Source organism: Hyperolius riggenbachi, chromosome 1 (assembly GCF_040937935.1).
Source record: "Hyperolius riggenbachi isolate aHypRig1 chromosome 1, aHypRig1.pri, whole genome shotgun sequence".
In the NCBI taxonomy this organism is placed as follows: domain Eukaryota; kingdom Metazoa; phylum Chordata; class Amphibia; order Anura; family Hyperoliidae; genus Hyperolius; species Hyperolius riggenbachi.
Genome location: NC_090646.1, coordinates 398796764 through 398811927, shown reverse-complemented (window position 1 = coordinate 398811927; position 15164 = coordinate 398796764). Strand labels below are relative to the sequence as shown.

The following is a 15164-nucleotide window of genomic DNA, read 5'->3' as shown; positions in this document are numbered from 1 at the left end:
GTGTGTACCTAGCATTACATAGAAGTGGTAAGATTGTACAATCAAGACTGAATCTTTAGTGGGCACCTTGAGAAACACCTGTTAAATGTATGTGGAAATTAATCAGAGATGACAAGTCTGTTACTTGTTACAAATGACTGTTTTCTGAGAAGTTGAAACTAGCAGAAATTATATTTTAGTTTTAAAGCAGTAGGATCAGCCATACTATGCCAGGGAAAAAAACACATATATAAGTAGATAAATACTTGATCTACTTACATAACACATGTATTGTACTGTCCACGCTTTGATTTAAGTGAATGTTATATAGTAAATGACGAGAATTCTGTTAGTGGTGGGAGCCATGTCTTTTGCCCACAGTTAAGGCTAACTCGTGATGTCATTTCTGCCCTTTACTTTTTTTCTTGTCTCCTCCAATTGCTGAGTTGCCTCAGCCTTGCTTGTAAACACAAGTGAGCAGGGGATCGTGTTTCAGATAAGCGGCTAGGCAGGGAAATAAAGGGAAGAGGAGGAATAGATTATAGATAAAAAGAACCCCCAGCATGCAACTGTTTGGCACTGACTACTAAAGGGCCAGTGCTCCTTAAGTATGTGATAACTCCAAATCATAACAGCAGAAAAAGTTTTGAATGCAGGATTAGCATCTTTATCACTTAATACACTCAGACCAGTTGCTGTTGAAATTTGATTTTTATGGTGACGATACCGCTTTAAATGCATTCCTTCTTTCCTTGTTCTCAGGACCACTGGGGTCACATTTAAGCCATAATGACTATCCATTGAGGTAACAGGAAGCAAGAGAAAATTCTCTACAATGGAGACATAAGAGGAACAACGTGACAGGTCCTATTAGACTTAGCCTGTTTAGGAATTATTTGCTAAAGCACACATCTTAACAGTGCCATACAAGCTCTAATCATCATGCCATAATTTCTTGCCATTTTTGTTTACATCTCTTTACTCATCAGCTTAGTCGGCTTCAGAGCTTCTTATAGGCCTCCTAAGGTCTCTTTCACACAGATGGCTGAACTGTGCCCTTGCCGCATGAGTCAGCCACCGATCTGCTTGGGAATGTGTGCTATCCGGTTGCTATGTTATGCAATTGAGTGGCAGCATTTGTAAGTCCTCTTTTCCATGGGCAGCCTAAAGTGGTGAATTTACTGTCTGTCAGCTGCTCCAGTTCATCGGCCAAGTGCTTGCCGATGCACAACACAAGGGGTGGTGGACAGGTGACCCCATCTATGAAGGGCAAGCCACATGTGTCAGTAGTTGCCACACTGTGCAGACACTGTACAGCAGATGTACACGCAGAGGACAAGCAGTAACAAATGATGGAGTGCACTGCTTGCATAGGCTAAATGATCAGTACAATTCATATGACACAAAGGAAGAAATTATAGACCCAGTGCATAAGAACTACCAACCGTGAAAGTGAAATTTTGGTAATCGGTCCACTTTAAACAAGTTTCCTTTTCCTTTTTTTATGTGTGAACCTCTTAGAAAAGAAAATGATTTTCTGCACAAGGAAAGTGTGAACACAATAAAACAATTCTATTGTACTATTTGTGACTGAGTCTTACAAGTTTTCCATTTCCTATAACCCGTAGCCTTTTCTTTTCCCGCTGTACAGGGCCGGTGTCTTCAGCAATAGCTTTGCCAATTTCCCCTACTGTCTTCTTCATATTAGGAAGCAGAACCTCTGCTGGGCCACTGCTGCAAGCTGTCTGAGCTGCATGGGAGCTGCAGTTCTGTTGGCTTTCTCCAGCATTTTTTTGGCAGCTACCTGGAATAAAACATGTAGTGAAATATCTTCATTTAAAAATAAATGTACTATGTACTGTTTATATTCAAATTAACCATTAACCCGGCACAGTTTCAAAATCAGGGTAAACAGAACATATAATAGATGTTTATTTGTTTCAGCAATACATGCATGTAGGAAGTGATGCTGAAACTAGGATAATTAACACAACGTTAGGTATCCTGAATAAAGTATTTCATTCTACTATATATCGTTGTTGTGCCTCTTTAAGATGTATAAAATTTCAGTTGACTGTGTACTTTTCATAGTGTGAAATATGAGTTATACACTAAAGGTTACTCATTTAAGGAGGACCAGAAAAAACAGCAGTTCTGCATTCGCGGCCAGCTTTTGCTGACCATGCAAGTTAAGTTTGCCATCATGTGGCAAAATGACAGTGTCAATAAAACAACTGCATCTATGCAAATCAAACTGTGAACTTACCGGTTTTTGTTTTTATGCTTGTAATAAATGCAAGAGTGCAGCATTTTAATTGGATTGAATCAGGGCGTAATGAGAAATCACTGGGCTCCCCTGCAAAACTTTGGATGGGCCCCCTCCCACCAACCCCAACCCCCCCACTTTCAGCACATGATCACTGAGAGCCAATGTTATTCAATTGGCTAGTGCACAGCACTGCACAGATTTTCTCTATCAATTAGATTAGCTTCTGTGATAAAAACGTGCCCGTTTTTCCACCTACAAACACACAAGGGGGTTGATCCACTAAACCGTGATATGACAAATAGCACACCTTATCAAAGATATCACACCTTATCAAAGATATCAAACCGTATCAAATTTAGCACACCTTATGAAAGTTAACACACTTTATCAGAGTAGCATTGCGAGTGCTATGAACCCGCAGGGGCTCAGGGCAGGACAAGTGCCATTGCCAATTAGCAGGCATAAGTTTGTAGCGCTCGCTATGCTACTCTGTTAAGGTGTGCTAACTTTGATAAGGTTTGATATCTTTGATGAGGTGTGCTGTTTGTCGTATCACGGTTTAGTGAATCAACCCCCTGGTGTGCAGAAAACACATACAGAAAATTAACAGAGGAGTGTGCTCCCAGCTGCAGCTTGTTACACTCACTCTGTCCATCTCTGATGGAGCAGAGCTGGCTCTGCAGACTTCTCTAGCATCATTACAGTACAGAGTACTTGGGGAGGGGTAGAGGGGTTGGAGACTGGGCGCTCTACACAAGAGCCTGCTGCACAATGAATAGGGACTGTCTACAAATCTTTCTCTGCAAAACTTTGTATTGTATCGTTATCAGTGGCTGAGCAGATGCAGTCACTAGAACAATAATGCAGAGAGCAGAAAGTTTTTTCCTCTCCTTGCCCTTAGTTGTCATTCCCTCAGGACAGGGCCCCTTGTGGCTTCTGGGCCTCCCTGCGACTGCATCCCTTGCAGGGTCTATTGTTACGCCCCTGGATTGAATGCTCTAGATTCTTTTGTTGCCTTTTAAAAATCGATTGTTTAAGTTGGTTTTATTGAAGTCTTTGCAGTAGTTGCCAACAGTATTACAAAAGCCTTTTGTAAAGATAACTGAGTACAGTTATAATTATATGCACTATGGGGATGCTCATGTTCAAGAGATAGCCTGCAATTATCTACTACTTTAAGAAGGTAATACTCCGAACCATTTGATAGATGACAGGTTACACTACCATCTGGTGTAAAGGTTAATATTTGCTCATGAAGGAACTATCTTTACTTATGGTCTAGCGTAAATGTTATATCTACATACTGGTATTATTACTCTATATTAGTGGTGTGTATGTGTGTGTGTCTCTGCAAAGTACTTAGAATTATCCTTGGCAATTTTGTATATACCTGTATTGCATTAACTTCTTTGTAACATATTTTATGGCTTATTTTACGGCCTCTTGCCCCATCATGAGAACACCATGCTGCATGTAAGCACAGCTTAAACTGTCTAGAGAGCTAAAAATACAAAAACTTACAAAATAAATTCAGTGGAAATCCCATAATATTTTTGCAACAAAAAAGCAATTAATAAAATGGAAAAATAAATGAAATGTGATGTCTTAGGTACAGCTTATGCGTTGCAACAGAATAATCACGACAAACCATATATTAAATCAATTATTTTAATAACTGTACTAAAACTATAGGTTGCGCAACAATTAAAGACTCTATACATGTCTCCCAAATAACGGTAGTAAAATTGGAAAAAATATCCCACTTTTTTTTTTGCTATGAAAGCTATCATTACCGCTGAGTTTTTGTTACTGAAAGGGAGTAGATTTTCAGCTAAGACTATTCCAGATTTTAAGATGGAGATCAAAAAGAATACCTCCTCTGGGGTCCACAATTTTCACTACAGCTCTTGTCTTAGTGCCAAGAACAGCATTCACGGGAGAATTCAGAATGACTTCAAAGGTCTCATCGTCTTCTTCTAATCCATCCTGGGTAATTACTATATTCCACGTCTTGCTTGACACTCCTACAACAAGTAAACATTTCAATTACTCTTTTAATTACTATTTCAAACAACCTGGTGATAGAGAAATATATTAATTAGCATGTCTGCAGTTAGATGGGAAGAGTCGATGGATGCCATTGTGCCCACAAAAATCTGATTGCTCTCCTGCTGTTCTCTCCAATCATAGAACATGCCTGTAAAAGCCCCTGGACAGTATTATTTAACCCACACTGTGCTACTGAACATGCAAGATGGTGATGCAGTGCAACAGAAATTGCACTTCTCATTTTAAATTGCCAATGGATACAGCTCTGAAGCTAACTGCTGCAGATGTAATGAATTGATGAAAGGTAAATCAAGACATTCTAAATCATAGTCATGCATCCAGTTCAAGCGACAAAACAGCCATAGGTATACTGGTGCATTATTTTGAGTAAATAACAGCAACAAAAAAAAGTATTCAGTCAGAAGTTACAATTCACATTGAAAAGGTTTACACATATAAGCAGCATTAAGTGCCATCTGTCGAACTTGGCAATATTCAACTGGGAGTGTTTTTGAGATGGGGAATGGCTTAGTGCCTGAGGGCCTGTTTACACTAATGTGTCCTTAATATGGTTCACATGCATTAGGGTTATATAGGAATCACATGGCTTCCTATGGCTACATTTACGTGCTACAAGAAAATCCTGCATGTAGCAGATTTTGTGCATTCCCTGTGGGCAGCCAAGAAAGCCATCCTTGGAAGGATGCTTATGAAGCAATGTACGCAGCAGCACAATTCACATGGTTTAATTAGCTTCATACTTTACTGACTACATTCAGCAATGTGTCACGTATGTCTGGAGGTGGCGGGGGTCCTCATTCACTGCAGCTGTGGCACAGTTAACCTTTTGATGAGTACAGTACCTTGCTGAGTGTCTAAGAGGAAAGTTTGTTATTTTTCCAAGAAGTCACAGGAAGTACGAGTACGTTTTTACCCTGTTTCCAGCCCACTAGTGTGAAAGTGTCCTTATTAGAAGGACACAACTGCATGGAGTACACTTGGTCCTACAGAGTCCAGTCCAGCTACTCCATGACACAACTGCATGGATGAAATTAAACCCGGTCCTACAGAGTGCAGTCCAGCTACTGCAGGACACAACTGCATGGATAAGAGTACACCTGGTCCTACAGAGTCCAGTCCAGCTACTGCAGGACACATCAGAGCACAAATAGACTTTCCCTTTTCAGTCACTTTTGCTTACTAGAACAGATAATGGATGATGGGTAGATGAACTTTATTTCACCTTTCAAATGTGGCTGGCCTCCATCTGTATTCTATAGAAAAACACTCTCACTCCAAATTCGTTCTGTTTTAAGAAAGCAACCTCTTGTTTTAGTAAGGGGGCTTTTAGGACCATTGTAGCCCCTCACACACTTCAATGAGTTCTGGTTCACCATGAGCTTGCAGGTTAGTCTGTACCTCCAAGGATTACTAAAGCTTTACATAGCTGAGCACTGAGTGCAGTAATGCAACCTCTTGTCGACAGTTTTCTGCCAACCATGACACCACACGTTTTCAGATTGGTTAAGGGCTTCATTCCTGGTTTCAAACCTGCTCCTGAAAGGCTTATATAGCTGAAGCAAGCATGATAATGGGGTTATTCCACAAAGCTTTTCTTTTGAATTATTTTACCTTACCTACTTTTCAGGTCCATTATAAGGACAGATAATTAATAAGCTAGATAATATCGGTAATTATCCATGAGATAAAGAAAGAGAAATCATGATTAAGGATGGCATTCACAACAGCATAGGTTCTCCAGTGGAGAACCTCTATCCCATAATGCTCAGCATGACTTCTAACCTGAAATCAGCTGGCCAGTAGGGATGGAGTTTGCCATGGTGACTGTGTTCATAAAAAAGAAAGCAATGAGCAGTATTTTTTAAAACAGTAGGTGACTGAAGGTTGTAATGTGTATGAAAACAAGACTTCAGGACAGTTAGCAGAGTGATCAGAATCAGAATCTTTATTTTCGCCAAGCACGACTGGGTCGTGCCTGGAATTGGTCTTGGCACGTACAGGATACAGGTAGGATAGGGTACACAGAATACATCAGAAAGGATCAACACTATATCAGACATTACATACAGAGAAAACATCCAAGCAAACAACACTCAATTTTTGTATAGTTACACCACACTCAAGTTATTCACTGGGCTTGGTGCTGCTATGGGTATGTGTGACGGCAAAAACATGATCACGCTGTGGTGGGGAGTGCGTGGAGAGAGTTTAGTGAGTTTACAGCTGAGGGGAAGAAGCTGTTTCTGTGTCTAGTGGTCCTGGTGTAGATGGACTGGTACCTCCGGCCCAGAGGAAGTAGGCTGAAAAAACGGTTGCCTGGGTGCGAGGGGTCATTTGCAATCCTCAAAGCTCTGGAGCTCAGCCTTGAGTGGTAGAGGTGGTCCAGAGTGGGTAGCAGTTTTCCTATAATTCTCTCTGCTGATCTGATGACTCTCTGTAATTTGTGTCTGTCGCTGGCGGAGGAGCTGGCATACCAGACTAGGATGGAAGAGCAGAGGACAGATGCAATTGTAGCAGAGTAGAAGCTGGTCAGAAGTTTCGGGGACATTCCGAACTTCTTCAGTTGGGGAAGAAAGAATAACCTCTGCTGGGCTTTCCTCTGGGTGGAGGAGGTGTTTGCCTTCCACTTCAGGTCGTTGGAAATGGTTGTGCCCAGAAGTCGGACACATGGAACTCTTTCAACTTCTTTGTCCTCAATACGGATTGGAGGGGGGGGCGTTGGAGTGCTTCCTAAAATCAACAATCATCTCAACAGTTTTTGCCGTGTTAAGGACCAGCCCGTTCTCCCTGCACCAGTGGCAGATGCTCTCAACCTGGTGGCGGTACGCTTCCTCATCATTTTTAGTGATGAGGCCGACAATGGTGGTGTCGTCAGCGAATTTGATCACTTTGACGGAGTCCACTGTGGATCTGCAAGCATTCGTGTACAGGGAGAACAGGAAAGGCGACAGGACGCACCCTTGTGGTGCTCCTGTATTTGTAATCCGAGGTTGAGAGGAGATGGTGCCTAGCTTTACGACCTGGGATCTGTTGGTGAGGAAGTCTGTGATCCACAGGCGTAGAGTGGGGTGGACCCCGAGTGCGGCAAGGTTCTCCTGAAGTATTTTGGGGCTGATGGTATTGAACGCTGAGCTGAAGTCAAGAAGGAGGATCCTGGCATACGTGCCGGGTTTGTCCAGATGATCATGGACAAGCTCCAGGCAGATATTGATGGCGTCGTCAGTGGACCTGTTTGCTCTATATGCAAACTGGTGCTGATCCAGCAGGGCCTCAGTGGTGAGCTTGAGGAGGGGGAGCACCATACTTTCAAGAACCTTCATGATGACTGATGTAAGTGCCATGGGCCTGAAGTTGTTGAGGTCGGTGATGCCTTGCTTTTTGGGGATAGGGATGATGGTGGACCTCTTGAAGCAAGCGGGGACTTTACCACTCTGAAGGGACTTGTTGAAGATGGAGGAAAGAATAGGGGCGAGCTGTCGAGCGCCGGTTTTCAGGCCGGCTGGTGACACACCGTCCGGGCCAGAGGCTTTCCTGACATTGATCCTTAACAAGTGTTGCAGAACGTCAGCCTCGTTCACCGGTGGAGGGGGCGAGTTTGGTCTCGGGGTCTCAGAGGCAGGGGAGGGGGGAGGTGCCCATAGCTGTGGGGGAGACTGGTTCTCAAATCTACAGTAGAAATCGCTGAGATTCTCGGCGAGCTCAGTGCTCGGTGTTGCATGCTGCGGGGGAGGCTTATAGTTGGTGGCGGCCTTGAGTCCTTTCCACACAGCTCGGGTGTCGTTTGAGGAAAGGTTCTGTTCCAGTTTATCCACATAGCCCTTCTTGGCAGCCCTCAGTTCTCTGTTCAGGTCATTTCTTGCCCTTCTGTATGCATCTTGGTTTCCTGACTTGTGTGCATCCTCTTTGCTTCTGCGCAGCTGCCATAGTTTTTTTGAGAACCACGGTTTGTCATTAGGATAGAGTTTGAAGGTTTTCGTTGGTATACAATGATTCTCACAGAAGTTGATGTATGAGGTAACATTGTCGGCCCATTCGTCCAAGTTTGGCAATTCCAGGGACTGCCAGTCTATGCATTCGAAGCAGGCCTGAAATTGTAGCTTTGCTTCGCTTGACCACACTTTGGAGGATTTAAGGACCGGTTTCGATGTCTCCAGGCATCTCCTGTAAGTTGGTATCAGGTGGATGAGGCAATGGTCAGATGAGCCTAGAGCTGCCCAAGGGGTGGCTTTGTATGCATCCTTCAGGGCCGTGTAACAGTGGTCCAGTGTGTTGGTATTCCTGGTGGGGCAGGTGACATGCTGGTGGAAGCGGGGGAGCTCTTGGCGAAGGTTGGCCCTGTTGAAATCGCCCATGACGATGAACAGTGAGTCCGGGAGGGCTGTCTCCCACTGCGTGACAGATGTACATAAGTCCCTTTTTTTTTTACTTGTTGTACGTCTGAGCTATCAGATGGCATATTTAAAATGGTGCTTGGAGCTTTACTATAAAGCTAAATACCCACCGGCAGATACGGCCAGATAGATTGGGTATCTTCGCCTATGAACGATTGTTGCCATGATCCATATGGCCAATCTGCAAATGTTGCTTGCAGCATTGGAAACGAACGATCGTGTAAATGATCATTTACACAATCCAAGTAAAACCAGTGCACATAAATGAGGGTCAAAATGATCCGCAATGCCTTAATCGAACATGACGATTGTTCAAAATGAACCATCGCCTCAGGTGTTGTGCAATATTATGAAAAAAATTGTTCGCCTTGCAAAATAGTATAATGGTTAAGTGCTCTGCCTCTGACACAGGAGACCTGGGTTCAAATCTCAGCCCTACATGTTCAGTAAGCCAGCAACTATTCAGTAGGAGACCTTGGGCAAGACTCTCCAACACTGCTAAAGTGTGTCCTAGTGGCTGCAGCTCTGGCGCTTTGAGTCCTCCAGGAGAAAAGAGTAATATAAATGTTGTTTGTCTTGACTTGTAATATACGTAACCTACCATTAACCCCGAATCCGATAATAGGAAAGCCGAACACTAGGTATGGTCGGAAAATTCCGCGGAAATATTGATTCCGGTCGGAATTAATAATTCCGATTTTGATAGTCGGAACGGAATTTCTCAAACGGAATTCCGCGGAAATTTATAATTCCGACGGAATTTTCCGGAATCACATCAAAATATTTTCTCTCTCTCTTCTCCTTCTCCTTCTCCTCCTCCTCCTCCTCCTCCTCCTCCTCCTCCTCCTCCTCCTTCTTCTTCTTCTTCTTCTTCTTCTCCTCCTCCGGTCTTGGTACTTTTTGAAAAGCATGCTTATATAAACCTGCACCTAACACTAACTTAAACTGACCTACACTAAAGCCTAGTCTTACAGTACATACGCTGTAGCCAAAAATCTGCTTTGTAAAAGCCTTATGCTGGCTTTTGGTTATTGTATACTATTGTATACCCGAACTCCAGGGCCCAATTCATATACTGTATCCTTGTCGCACATGGCCCCTAATTTAGAAATGCAATCTATGGTGGGCTCCCAATGCAACCAAGTTCAGTTGGACCCAATTTACCTAATCCCACCCACCTAAACAAGCTCCACCTGTAATTTATAAAACCAGCAAAGGGAGCAACAAGAAAAGTAAAACCTGTTATGTACCAAGCACCAGTTTGTCCCTCATAGCACAGGCCTTATGAGGCCTTATGATGCCGACATTCATGGCAAAATAATTCACATTGAGCATACTTGTTTGTAGGTACCAACGCTGCTTGAATTTTTAGAAATGATACATAAAAGAGCACAGCAATGACACAAGAATGCCATTCATTTTATAGATATGACTACCTGTAATTGTTTTCACTCTGAAAACAGTCAGATTATTGTTCAGTACATCATTAATACATATAAACCTGAGATGAAAATCATTACGTGCCCCATAAAAAATAATATGACTTAAGTATCTGTCTAGTGGCTTGGAGGTCTTTTTTCTTTGTACTGACGAGAATGAAATGTTACAGTGGTGCATCTGGCTCTCTAGCTGTCCACTGGCATGCTGTTCCTGTAAACCCATACGGGACTGGCATGTTGTCAGACAGTATTTGTGAAAGCCCTTCCTAAATTATTAAATGTTTGGCACGTGTTTAGTCCCCAATAACGGTGATTACATTTGGCTGATCAGTAATATCCCCATGCAGAGATAATGCTGATAGCCTGCACACATGTTCTGTCACCCCTTCATATACTCTGTGAGATGGAACAGAGGGAATTACTGAGTGTCACACTTTGTTATTGGTACTGATGATGCATATACTCATTCCACATGTTTGTATCAGTCATCATTCCTTTGTCTTTCACTCTGATTAGATGCAATATTCTTATGAACTGCTGTAATGTTACCTACCTGTCAGATAGATTTAGATCCTTACCACCAGAAACCCCTGTCTCACGCCACCCTAAGGCCCTGTTTACACTATATCAGTTGCTGTCAGTTATAACTGGAAGTATAACTGATTTTCAAAGTAATGCCTGTGTTTTACTATGGCAGCTTTCACACTACGTTAGTTTTAACTGAAAGATTTTTCATAATGCACAAAAAAACGCGTCCCAACTGATTTAGGCCCCGTTTACACTAAAAGGGATTCCGAGCTCTAATTAAAATCATAATCTGAACTTACCTGGGGCTTTCTCCAGCCCACCGTCCTTCTCAGTTTAGGTTCCCTTTAGGCAGTTGGTACGCATTTTTTTCTTCTCTATAGCAGTGCATTGTGAAAAATCTTTCAGTAAAGGTGGCCACTAATGGTCCAATTTCTAGTGAAAAATCATTCAAGCGATTGGATATTCTGATCGGAAGAAAAAAAAATTGTTCACTACACCATTAACTAACCAATCTTTGCTTCCTATCTATCACAACCAATCAAGAAAGTCCAAATTTTGTTTTGACAAAAATCCAGTCGGATGATTTTTTTTATAATTGTTCATAATCAATTGTGCCCATCAACTGAGATTATTTTCAACCAATCCGATTAGAATCTCTGATCGCTCAAACGATTTTTCGCTAGAAATTGGACCGTTAGTGGCCACCACTTAACGACCGCCTAACGCCGATAGTGGTATAGCATGGAAACGGCCGCTCGACCAAGCAGCCTTTCCATGCCAGTTCATGGAGGCTGTCTCCGTGAACAGCAGGAGAGCCGCCGATCACGGCTGGCCAGCGAAATGTAAACACGCGGGGAAGAAATCCCCGCTGTTTACATCATGCGGCACTGCTGCGCAGCAGCGCCGTGACGTAGATCGACGATCCCCGGCCTCTGATTGGCCGGGGACTGCCGGCATATGATAGGCTGAAGCCTATCCTTCAATATCCGTCCTGCTCAGCCCATGGAGGGAGAGGGAGGGACGGGAAGGCAGGGAGTGCCGAAAACGCTGCAGAGGGGGGCTTTAAAGAGCCCCCCCCGAAGATCACAAACAGCTGGCGGCGATCAGACCCCCCTAGTGGGGAAAAAAGGGGGGAAGTCTGATCGCCAAGGCTCAATCCTGATCGGTGCTGCGGGCTGGAGAGCCCACGCAGCACCGATCACTGCAGAAAGCCCTGGTCCTTAAGTGGTTAAAACGCATATAGTGGGAACTGTGCCATAGGAAAACATGGGCATTACTTTGAAAATCCTTTCAGAGAGCAACTGATTAAGTGTAAACGGGGCTTTACCCTTCTCCCCCTAATTCCTCCTAGCCCTTCTTCCCCCTAATGTCACCTTCCTAAAATAATGCCTTTTAGGCTGCTTCACACTGCAAGAGATTTTTTTAAGCGCTAGTGCTTTCAATATTTCTTGCTAATGCATTGTTATGGGGGATTTTCACAAAATCACATCACTCCAGTGTGAGCACAGACATAGGATTACATGAGCAAGAGCTTTTGAAATCACAAAAGCTTAGAGAAGTGCTTGCAGTGTGAACCAATAACTCTTTCTCACCTTCTATTATTTTCCTTCTCAGTGGTTTGATGTGGGGGTTATCACTCCCCTATACAATAGTCAAATCCATGTACCCAGTTAACTCAAAAAGCCTTTTACACAAGTTTGGGCATTGTTGACTGAGGTGAGGGGTCAGGGTAATCCCTGCAGGGAATCTAGCATGTGTACAGCGGCCCCGATTCCTCATTGGGAGATTCGGAGTGTTCAGCTGAGCTCATTGTTCTCCTTCTTACCCCTCCCACCATAGCACTGTTCCGTCACGCACTGCACCATCATCCCTCCTCTCACCTCCAGAATTTTTCATTAATTGTTCAGTGGCTGCATAACATTGTTCTGCATTGAGAACTACAATACCTGTGGGTGCAGCAACTTAATGAATTGTTGCTATGACTAATGTTCTTTGTATATCTTGTGATTTTCAATAAACACGAAACATAGAAACGAAAATCTGATTTAGGTGGTAGATTAATCACTGCTTCCCAGTCAATTTCTAATCAGGGACTCATTGATTGTTTCCCAGATCAGGCCACTTTCAACTATCATTAGAGATGAGGGAACGCAAGATACAATAGGTAAGAGAATACAAGTAACTGGTGGAGAAGGGCAATCATTAGTTAGTGAGCAGTTAGGGGAGAGAAGAAGAGGATGTATAGGCGACTTTGAGGCTGGGAACACACTTAGCAGAACTGCTAGCGTTGTGAAAAACACAGCGGTTTTGCCTGCAATGTTAGTCAATGGGCCGCATCCAAAAACGTATATAAAACTGTATATGTGTTTTGTATGCGTTTTATATTATGCATTTTTAAAAACGCTGGTTTTGTTGCATATTTTTCAAAAACTCATCAAAAACGCACATAATGAAGTCAAGTCATAGGTTTTTGTTGAATTAACATCCAGTGAGAATGTACCCAAACCATTTTAAGAAGTCATTCAGCAAAACTGGCTAGCAAGCTCAGGGCGCACCAGAACTCCTAGGAGTGTATACAATTAACAAGCTGACACATCATTGTATTTCAGGGAATATGGAGGTGTGTTTGGCTTTCAGGGACATCAAAGGGATGCACTGTGGGAGACCTCATATGCCTATTCCAACCTGTAAAACACCTTCTGTTTTAAGAAGGCAATATTCTGTTTTACTTAGCAAAATCCATGACCGAGCATAGTCAAGGAGAATGTCAAACTTTAGCCAAATTGTGCCCTCTGTGTTGTGTAGGTTGTGGCTTTACAAAACTTTTACTGGCATGCTTGCCTTTTATGGTACATGCCAGTCATATGCTTCTGCTGTGCTTATACTTATAATCTATACTGTAAGTCGTATTCCCTCAGCTGCATGTTAAACTACAAAACAGGCAAAGTGCTAATTCTACCCTGTACAGTGAGCAGAGTCTCTGTTGGCAGGCAAGGGCTGTGGTTCTCTGCTAAGGTTTGATAAATGTAATAACATGCCAAATTCTCCCCACAAATCACTATGTTTTACTACTAATTAATTAAGTGTAATGTAACTAAGATAATGTTTTGTTATAGCACATTAATCCCCTGCTGTTTAGATAAACAATGGCTTGCAGATACATTTGCAGACATAAGTATATTATTAAGTTTGAAACGTTTTTTTTATTTTTGTCAGAAACACTTCCAATATTCCAAATACATTAAGAAGAAGTGAAAAATAGATGGGCAACTCTGGTGCTGTTTCCATGCAGTGCTTTGTTCTTGCCTAGTGGCTCTTGTAGCTACTGCTATGCAGGCTCTGCAGTGTATCATATACACCACAGTAGTGATACTGTTCACTACTACTGCTCCATAGCAGTGCATTGTGAATATATTTCAGTTAAAGTGCATATGATGTGAACTGACCCATAGGGAAATAGGGACATTAGGCTGCACACCAGTTGTCCGTTCAGTAATAACTGACAGCAAATGTTTCAGTTTGAATGGACCCTAATACATAGCTATATCGGATAACAGGGTAAGTAACTTTACCTAGCTCCTATGAATTTTCTCTTTCTCTCTGCAAAGTGCTCACATCACAAGTAAGATGGCAGCATTCATGCAGGCAAACAACATAAAAACACACAACATGAATCAGCTATGGGAAATAAGTACAGTGGAGCCATACTGTGATAAAGGGGATCTGAGATGAAAAATTAACTATAACAAGTAACTTGTCTATATATCGTATCTAAAGTTTAGATACCTAACACAACAAATCTAGCTGCAAACAGCTTCAACAGTTTATGATTATTTATTCCTGTGATACAATGAGGGCAGCCATGTTCTGTTTGTCACATTAAACACAGGCAAGCTGATCTGCATCTCCAGCCCTCAGCCTGTGAAAACTTGACTCCCCTCCTCCCCTCTGCCTCTGAAATTTCTGGCTAGTAACAGCCTCCTCCTCCTGCCCAGATTGAGCTCCCATAAGCCTTTGCTACATGAGTCTGAAAGTGCCAAGGCACTGGAGAAGCTGTGGGCGAGGCTTGTTTGGTTTATAGGGGATTCGACTATTAAAACAAAACAAAAAAGTATTTGCTTGATGAATGCCCTATAAACTATATGAAAGGAGCACAATTATGCAATGAGTAAAAGGTTATCTCGGATCCACTTTAAGCTTGTCTGTTACTTCAATATGCACATAGTGCTATTTATTTGAAGTATGTGATAAGCACAGGTTTGTTTACCTGCTGCTCCATATGTCCAAACATGTATGTTTTAAATTTCAGAACAGTAGCACACATATAAAGATAGCAGTGACAGAGCATTGTGGATTTCCATATGTCTGACGATGTGTGAAACTAATATTTATGCTTATAATTAATGTCAGAGACAGGTGTTTTTTGCAGACCTGGTGAGAGATAATCTGGGGGTTTCTTTCTTTTTGTTTGTTTTCTTCAGGTTTTAC

The 15164-nt window shown here is 42.5% G+C and overlaps 1 protein-coding gene across 3 annotated transcripts in view; it reads right to left on the bottom strand.

Annotated features, from left to right (window-relative positions):
- The window catches only part of FREM1 (FRAS1 related extracellular matrix 1), a 225559-nt gene that overhangs the window by 23218 nt on the left and 187177 nt on the right, over positions 1-15164 (bottom strand). For all 3 annotated transcript variants that reach the window (XM_068234783.1, XM_068234786.1, XM_068234788.1), the window contains 2 exons: positions 4123-4272; positions 1581-1783 (listed from right to left, as the gene is read on the bottom strand). In XM_068234783.1, coding sequence (XP_068090884.1) covers positions 1581-1783; positions 4123-4272 — 353 coding nt within the window. The remainder of the gene's footprint in view (positions 1-1580; positions 1784-4122; positions 4273-15164) is intronic.